The sequence below is a fragment of the Micropterus dolomieu genome, linkage group LG22, assembly GCF_021292245.1.
Source record: "Micropterus dolomieu isolate WLL.071019.BEF.003 ecotype Adirondacks linkage group LG22, ASM2129224v1, whole genome shotgun sequence".
NCBI lineage: Eukaryota > Metazoa > Chordata > Actinopteri > Centrarchiformes > Centrarchidae > Micropterus > Micropterus dolomieu.
The window spans coordinates 32,496,728-32,506,439 of record NC_060171.1 but is presented as its reverse complement, the minus strand read 5'-3'; the positions used below and the strand labels follow the sequence as shown (position 1 = coordinate 32,506,439).

Sequence of the window (9,712 nt, the reverse complement as noted above, 5' to 3'; positions counted from 1 at the left end):
ACAGAGTACAGGTATAGTGATGTAGTTTAACAGAGTACAGGTATAGTGATGTAGTTTAACAGAGTACAGGTATAGTGATGTAGTTTGACAGAGTACAGGTATAGTGATGTAGTTTGACAGAGTACAGGTATATTGATGTAGTTTAACAGAGTACAGGTATAGTGATGTAGTTTGACAGAGTACAGGTATAGTGATGTAGTTTAACAGAGTACAGGTATAGTGATGTAGTTTAACAGAGTACAGGTATAGTGATGTAGTTTGACAGAGTACAGCTGCAGAGGAGTTAAGTAGCTCACTCTGACAGTCTGACCTGAATTTGTGACAGCGTCGTGGTAAAAATAGAGCGGTGTGTGTTTGTCTGAGTCTCAGTTGAGTGACTGGAGTGTTTGCGAGTGCAACTGCGGTGAGTAGGTGGCCACTACAGGAAATAGTGCAACACAGCAGAAACCTCCATTGGTGTTTCCTGTTTGAGCCGGTCAAGATAAACAGACATTCATACATTCGACATGACCTTAAATTAACACTTCATCAAAGTGAAAAGATGGGATTCAGTCTTGTTCCTGGGTGTGAACTGAGACTAGCCATGGTTCACCTTTCAAAGCACGTGTTTAAATTTAGGACGAAAGCTATTTCAAGAAAGCACTTCCTGTGTGCTGCTGCAATTAGAGCAGACATGGCAGTGTATATGTTTGAGGTCTGGGTATGAGCAGTGACATAAGAGTAATGAAATAGGTACTATATAGGAAATTCAAAAGCATAATTTTTTTTATTTATCTAACCTGAAAATGCACTGAGTTCTCATACTACCACCAAGTGCTGATGAAAAAAACTTTACAATGCGATTATCTTGGCCAAATGTTCCACTTTCTTAAAACTGAATTAAAGTGTTCCACAATTCAAGGATATCAACAAAAAATATCTTTATAAATATAAATATGAAACACTAAAACAAAATATAGATACATTGGAATCTTCTACAAACCCCATTTTCAGAAATGTTGGGATATTTTCCAAATTGCAAACAAAACAAATATCTAGGATTTGTAAATTTACGTGAACGTTTATTTAACTGACAGAAGCACAAATAATAGATTTTCAGTAGTTTTATTGACCAGCGTAACTGTATTTTTTAAATATAAACAAAGGTAGAATTACATGCCTGTAACGCTCAACAGAGGGACAGAGGCATGTTTCCCTTTGTTACATCACCTTTCCTTTGAATAACTATGTAGTTATTTTCTGTAGGCCTATTATTATTAATATGTTTTAAGATTCTCAATTGGTGTTATTCTTGACTTTTCTTGACAGAACTCCAGTTCTGTTGTGCTGTAAAGAATCTTACAGTAAACGATTAACAATAAGCCCTAAGAAACTGAAAAGGTTTATCACCTGTATAAGATAGAACGCAGCTGGTAAAACTAAACAAAGCCAAAAATACCTGTTCAGCCAACCAGCCAATGTGTTTGAGATGGGGGTGTGTGGAGGCAGAGGATGAGGCCCCCAGGTAAGCACTGATGTGAGCCAGGGTCTGTGGCAGCAGGGCAGCAATGTTGGTGTGGATGGCAGTGAACCAGGAGTTGGCAGAAGGGCCATCTTTGCAGCGCAGCACCACAGTGTGCTGGCCATCTGGGGAATGGAGCTCCAACAGCCTGAATGAGACAAAGGACATAAAAGAACTAAAGGGGACTATTAAATACAGAATTTCTAAGCTTTGGGGTTGACATATAAACAGGCTATGAGACTTTTTAAGACTGATTTGAATATGCCATATTTTCGCCTTCATTGTTTTGAAACTTTATCTATGTCCTTGACCAATGAAAGAAAATTATGGCATATTCAAATTTACATGATAACATGACAAGTTTAAGGATTATTTAGGGGCCTAAAAACAGGACAGAACATGCCAAATCTTATTTTCAGAAGTTCCTCAGAAAACTTCATTTTCTTGAATAGTGCCACTGCTTTTGTTTTATACGTATACCGTGCTTTAGGTATGATGTTTCCATAGAGACAGTAAGCACAGTTAGTTAATTATTATTTGTTTACATTTTGTTGAATCTATGCCATGAAAAGTCTTGCTGCATTAGCTTCTAGCAAGTTGATTCCAGGAGTATGTGAGATGTGTCAGACGTCACGGTGTTCTTATTAGACTGTTTCGATTCTGAGAAGACGCTGTGGGCTGCAGTGTTTTGTGTGAACTGCTTCAAATGCCATTTGTCATGAACTAGTACTGACAGTCAGTACTTCACATAGGTTTTTAAAGACAACCCAAGGAGTTCAATAGTCTGTGTTCAAGCTGCAGATGTGCCAATCTAAACTCTGCTAAATTATTTAACATACTAACAAAACAGTTTGTAAAATGGTGACAGCATATGAAAATTATAAACAAACTACAGTGACAAAGAGGAACAAGTTAAAACTAACCAGGAAAGGAAGCACAGACAGATGCACAGTATAATGGCTACTGCTACTGCTACTGGGCAATTACTAGGCAATTTAGTATGAACCACCTGTGGCAGCAATGTTTGAAGTGGTGACTTGATTTAAAGTTAATCTTCTTTTTTTCACAGTGTGTGTTATTTTGTCACTCATGTATCTCACTGGCTATTTTTCATAATCCTTGATCGTTCTCTCTTTTGGATCTATTATTATCCACAAAGAACATTTTGTCATGATCATTATCTCTTACAGAGAAAACATTCCAACCTAATGAACATACGCTGAATACAGGAGAAAACCACACTCACACACCCAGCGGTAAAACACACACACACACCCAACCACACCTAAACTCCCACATACTCAGCTATTTCTCTCCAACATACACACAAACATAGATACCTGTTCTCCAGATCTGGCATAGTGAGGTTCCTGCTGATGAAGCACATCTTCAGGCTTATGACCTTTCTGTCTTTTAAGGAGGGAGAGCTGCTGTGTTTGGGGGACCCGGAGTCCTCGCTGCCGCTGTAGCTGGGCGACTGTGGGCGGACGCCATCCCACGGCAGGTCGGCCACCAGGGACGGCTTCTTGAAGAGCGGGGAAACCTCGCGGATGTACTTCACTGTGGAGGAAGACAGAAGAGGTTATTAGCGGTGTGCATCCGTTACTAGGCCAATACTAGGTGGCACTCAGGTTGGCTAATGTAGTTATACGATTACAGTGTCGACGGTTTAAGTGCTATTTTTGAGGCTTTTTACCTTCCATTAAACAGAATTTCAGGGGTATTTGTGTATTTGTTTTTGGCATGTAGTGAAAGTAAAGACCCTCCATGTTGGCATATATATTACATTTGATGTTGCAGCTTCCAAATAAAAGCAGCAATAAATAACTTCTGATTATTTTGTTGTTTGCCACTTGGAGGGAGCAGAAAAGTTAAAAATTCAACATTAACATATTAATCGCCTTGCAAACCCGATCCTCGCCAGAGTTACTGTTAAATGCTCCACACCATTTACCAGCATGCTGCTAACTTGGTCTGTCTGCTGCTTGGTGCTGGGCATGTAGCACAGAGTGGCTTTATCTTTACATCGCTCAAGCTTAGCAGCTTATCTATTCATCTTTTTCAGCATCTTTGCAGTGCGGTCTGTAAACCAAAACAATGTGCTGAAAGATACTAAAACTGTAAAGATGAGTGATAACCCTCTGTGGGTCCAATACTTTGAGTGACTCCCTTCACATTACACAAGTAATTCGATCTATTAATATAAAAATATCTAATATAATAATATGCCAAACATACTCTGGACCCAGATTATCAAATGTGGAGATTTGTTGCTTTTCTTCGTTTATATCTTATTAAGTGAATATCTTTTGAGTTTGGACTGTTGCTTTAACAAAACAATCAATGTTAAGATGTCACCTAAAACTCTGGGAAATGCTGACTGCTTGCTAAGGAAAACAATCATTAGTTGCATCTCTAAATTGCCAAATATTCAACCAAATCAGTTTTTTTATTTAAATTTTTCAAAGCTGGAAAAGAGTGAGAGTGACAGTAGAGCAGGTTACTAATAAGCACTAATACCTGAATCACTTATGGCTCCAATGACTCCTTAAAAGGTAAAATGTGTAAGAATTGAGACTCTTCTTCACCTGTCGAATGCACACTCCAAAAAAATAAGTGGCAGCATATCATATATCAGTTCATAACTGCTGCAAACTGCAATTAGCTGTCCTATTAGCTAACTGAGTCCAGAAAGAGCACCAGAACCGGAGCCGGCGATCTAGTTCAGTGGCACTCCAGTGATCACGGCCAGACCAGCTGAGACTGACGGAGGCCAGTTTGATGACAGTACTGAGGTCATTTACAGCGGCTCCGACCATGACTCTGACTCTGGAGTCTACGAAGCAGAGGAGTGAGAGGGAGGTTGGGCATCAGAGAGGCAGCGACAGTGTGTAGAGCCAGAATATTTTCACATCTAACTCTGTGAATTTAAGGACCAAACCAGAGCTTGTGATTGTTGGAAAAGTGGGGGGCCTGAGCTATACTTTCGGACTATCGCCTCTTGAGGTACAAAGCGGTATTACGAAAAAAGAACAGGCTGAGGCTATCTGGTTAGCATGCCAACTTCAGTAGATACTATATCTCTGCAACACAATATATGGAATTGTTACTTTTTCCACATTCTGTTGATATGTTAACTAATTTTTGTAAGATTTTAAACAAAACTTCTGTCCGTCTTACACATTGCACCTTTAAATTGTACCATCAAATTATCTATCCATTTCCAATTCCATGCTATGTGCATCTATCTTTCTGTAAATTGTTTTTGGAACTCCATGTAAGTACACAGAGTAATCAAAAACCAAAGGCAAATTCCTTGTATGTGTACACACACTTGGCCAGTAAAGCTGATTCTGATGTCTTCACAGAGAGAAACAACAAGGGCGAAAAATCATTCCCTTAAGTTTCCCCTAAGTACAACAATCCACCTCTTAACTAGCCAAATTAAGTAAAATATGTTACAAACACGTAGGATACACACATACTCCTTCTTATCATAACAGAATAAACACCGTTAGCTGTAGTTTGTTAGGGCAAACCATAGCCTGAGCCAAAGCAAGACAGCTGTTGAATATCTACAAATAGTGTGTTGATAGTTTGACCATCTGTGGGATTCCACCCAATAACACCCAGTCACTCAGGATATATGGTGCGGCCAGCCATAAACCAGGCCATAAGGAAACACTCTGGGATGTTTTCTGAAAAGAAGTCAGCATTTAATCTGCTTTTAAATACACTTTGGGGCCCAGTTAGACTTTTCAAACATGGTTGGAGAAAGCTGTGGTTTGAATCTCAAAACAATCAACTTGTAAATCCATGTGGGACAGAAAATAGATTTTCATGTCCTGCGTTTGTCCAGCCTAAAGTTTATCATACCAAATTATTCATACAAGTTATTCAAATGGAAAGGACACTCATCATGTTCCAGGCCAAGAAATTGGAACGTAAACAGTTGTTGCTATCTTCCAGCATGTCTTAAAAGGACATCATGGTCCCCTGTGTGAAATCATCTTTGAAAAACAACAGTTGACTCTTTGTGAAGGAATGGCTTTTGCTCCGATGTGATGGATTCACTTTCCAAATTTGGTCCTGCGGCCTAGTACACCTCCCGCCCCCACTGGCATACATTCACGTGCCCTTGCTTGCACTCTTTTATACTGCCTTGTATATGCCCATTTTATCTCCTCAGTGTTTTCTCAAATGCACGCTGTCTCTATTTGAGTGCACAATAAATGTGAGAAATGAAAGACACAAAAACTCAGTGTCTGGGTATGTGTGTGTGTTGGACCGTTCGGTCGGTCGGTCTGCTCTGTATGAAACCTGAGACAAGACTCTCAGGAGGTGAGGTCATTCTTGAATATAGACTGAGATATTAGGTTTGTGAAGGTGTGTGTGTGTACTTGAGAGTTAGAGCAATATCAGATGAAGTCTACAGCAATGTGCTGGTGTATGACTATAATTAGTTTATGACTGAGTCACACTTGCAGAGAAAGCTGCATAGTGCATGAGTCTCTGCATGCTTGTGTGTACATTATGCTATGTATGACTCAAGAGTGAAGGGCGGGGCTGGTAGTAATGCTGAGGCAACGAGCCAAGAAATGGAGCCTCATTTCACCAGCCCTCCTAACCTCACCAACCATACCATCAAGGTCTGGGATCATTTCTGCAAACGTAAGTGGTTTGGAGTAAGTGAGTGAGTGTGAGAGCATTCCTGAATGTCCATGTTTATGTCTGAGGGTCATATGGAAGAGGATGTCTCTACTGCAAAGCCCTACTTTCAGCCTAATAATCAGATTTGACACAGAGATTCTCAGCTGAGATATTTTCCGTATGCAGATCCAGGGCTCTCTCTGTGGTTGTACATGTTTTTATCTTCAAATACTAGATAAACAGTTCACTGAGGATCACTGTACTGTGGATAGAAGCATTCAAGTCATTTGTTAGCAATTCCACAGTTATTAGTAGTTATTATACTGCTAATAACATAGCCAATAATAATAATAATATTAATACTTTCATGAGCAGACTATATAAAAATGGGCTGTACATAGAGAATAAAGAAATAATCAATGATAGCAAATGTCGAAGTTGGAATTGCCCAAAATGTTGCAACTATTTAATTCCCCAAACCAACACTGCTACACAATAACATATTTCTTGGCTTTTAGTTTTAGACTGACGTTGTGGAATTTAGATGATGCTCTGATGTAAATGTTGTGATGACATGGCTTTAAGTATGAACTATTTTACAAATGTTCCAGGAAAACCGATTCTTGTTGAGACCAAGTTTAACACAATGGGCACACATACAACTGAGATGTTAGGGAGACAGTTAGGCATGCCTGAACCCAGGTAAAAAAGCTGAGAAAGACTTTAAGTTCAGTGTCATTGACATAGCAGAAAAGTCATAGAAAGTGATAATACAGAAAGAATCTAGTGTACAGAGGAAAAAGTAAAGCACCCAGAGTGGAGCCATGAGGCACAACAGTGCAGTAAAATGTACTCTGCACGTAGCCGGATTAGGTAAAAAATGGCAGCAAAAGGTGGGTAGAACCAGTGTCTCCCACACATAGACTTAACTTATTAACATATTTGGACCGTTTAGCATTTTGCAGAGAAACACAGAGAGAGATTACGTTACAAGATGCGGACATGGTGGATATTTTACGATAAGGGATCTAGTAAAGAGACAGTGAACACACCAGTGCAGATGTCATGTTTCATTTTCATAGGCTATGTAATAAGCCATATTCCAACTGAGGCACACCTGCCGCTGGAGGTGGAAAAAAGCTAAAAACTAATCATGTTACCCTAAAATTGCAAGAGGAAAGTGCCACATAATATTGGTATTTATTAACACCAAAAACACTCACATTCTGCTGGAAATTTTGAGATATGACAAAACGCACATGCTACTTTATCTTCAGCCACATTGATTTCAGAAAATACAATAGGGCGTTATTGTTAACAGAACAAGCATTTAAATCGGCGGAACAGGAAAAGAGGATATGAGAATAATTCATTTCCCAGAACTGGCAGGGGGTTTCACAGTTATGGTTGTTCTCTGTATAATTATAATGATAGCTATCAGCAGGTTGCTATCATTATAAGTTTAAGCACTGATTGAAGTATTTTAGTTTTCAGATATCCTAAATATTAATCTTGTCACTGGATTTGAAGATCATACTGGTCTGCTACCTATGACCTCCAGCTAATATCAACAGTAGTTACTAAAGGTGGTAGTAACAATGTGACAGCATGCTAATCATATTCTTTTACAAACCCGTCCAAAGGAGTGATTATGCAATGGTAATGTTAACTGAGGGTTATTTTGTAATGTGTGTAGTAAAAATCAAAAGCCTTTTCTACTAGCATTCAACATCTAGTGAGGATTGAGCATTGTGTCATTGCACTGTCAGATTGTTTGGGAATGTTTTTGGGCTGCTCACTTGACAAGCAGAGAAGGCTGTTCCCTGATAGAGGGTTGGCTAGTTTTTTTGTTTTTTTTTTACAACAGACAGAATGCCGTCATACTGGTAGCACTACACTTGAGACAGTTAACAGAGATCTAACGAGCATTTTTTGATATATTTAGTATTTGTAAGTGAGTAAGACATAACCAAAGGGCCAAAACTCCACGGTAAATTCTCTGTATATCTGATATCTGATATCTGATATATCAAAAAATTAGGATAAGACAGAGAAGAATGGATGACAAAGCAGAAGTAACCTGAAAACATGTTATGACAAATCATACTCTCCATTTCTGTTGTTCTATGATTTTTTTAATTCATATAATTAGGTTCTTGTCATATCTTTCAGATTTCATTGTCAGATAACACAACCATTTCTTGAATCTTGGTTGGGAAAAACCTCTGCTGCAGTGAAGCTAATGAATGATGTTGTGCAACTTGTTGGCAGTGTGGACCTCTGTACATCTGCTTCTATTCTTTTTCTTTGTTCGGTCTAAATGAAAGGGGCTGGGAGGAGTTGCAATCTTTGATGTAGCCACAGAAATCAAATCCACCGCCATGGGATGTAGCCTCTTTCTACAGCAGAGATGTTACAAACACAACGGCCAGCTTTTTCTTTCGTGATGTTTCTTCCTGCTATATTGTTACCTTAGATACCTCAGCTTTTGGTTTTCAACAGTTTTTGATACTCAGTGCTACAGACACATTTTGGCCAGTAGCAAAATGTAAAAAAAGTATTGAGGTTTGATAGACCAGTATTCATTTGATCAAATCAAGTTTTATTTTTGCAGGATGTATAAAATGTCTAAATTGTGAAAATACAACTTCTAGTTCACAATAAGGTTACTTTTAGTCAGATTAGCCACATTAGCTGTCTTGAGTGTGGGGACCGATCACACACTGACTCCAGATAGTTAGCTGGCTCTGACTGTGTGTTGTATACATAACAGTATCAGGAGGTATTTTGATTGAAGAGCGTCGACTGAACAGTACGCTGATTCTACTTAGTTCTGTCCGTCTCTACCTGCTAGATAATGCTAGCTAAACAACTTTCTGCAGATATCCGGCTTATATCAATCAACACAAACAGAGCAGATGAATTAGTGCGCAGACTTCTGCTCTGTCTGTGCTGAAACTGATCAGTAAACTGGATGTCTGTCCATAGTCAATGGCTGTGTGGAATAATCTGTGCATAACCATGTCAGCCTTGCAGGTTGTGCGGGTCTTTTATTATTCTTGCTCCACTCTTCTCCTGCATGCAAATTATGTTTAAATCCAGAATTGTACAGGAAAAAAGACAAAAAGCTGAAAATTGTGAATCAACCCCAAGCTTGAATAAAACATTTTAGGATTGAGATGTAATTTTTTGGCCATGTCGCCCAGCCCTATGGGCTTATATGAAATACCAGCAGATCTTCATAGAATGTTTACAGTGGCATTACGGCTTTTCTTTGTTTTCCATGTTTCAGATTTTCCCGGTTATGTCCTTCATAGTCTTTCTAAGATAAAATGCTTTCCCCCCCTGTCTATATATCCCTCCTTTGGCACAGTTAAATGAACTCATTATTTCTGTCAGACCTGTCACTCAGCTCCACTTCTGCTTCTAATTAGTCCTGTACACAGAGGACTACCAGCTCATCGTGTTTGTGTGTGTGTGTGTGCTCACACATTTTGCCTCTGTGTATGCATCTACATTAACGTGTGTAAGGGAGATTCCCAAGAGATGCCAACCAACATC

At 39.1% G+C, this 9,712-nt stretch overlaps 1 protein-coding gene across 1 annotated transcript in view; it reads right to left on the bottom strand.

Moving 5' to 3' along the window:
- sntb2 (syntrophin, beta 2) overlaps positions 1-3,270 on the bottom strand; it is a 13,537-nt gene extending 10,267 nt beyond the window's left edge. Inside the window, exons 1-3 of the mRNA XM_046038279.1 lie at positions 3,264-3,270; positions 2,842-3,061; positions 1,439-1,649 (exon numbers count right to left, since the gene is read on the bottom strand). Of these exons, the coding sequence (XP_045894235.1) occupies positions 1,439-1,649; positions 2,842-3,061; positions 3,264-3,270 (438 nt within the window). The remainder of the gene's footprint in view (positions 1-1,438; positions 1,650-2,841; positions 3,062-3,263) is intronic.
- Positions 3,271-9,712: the final 6,442 nt, after the last annotated feature.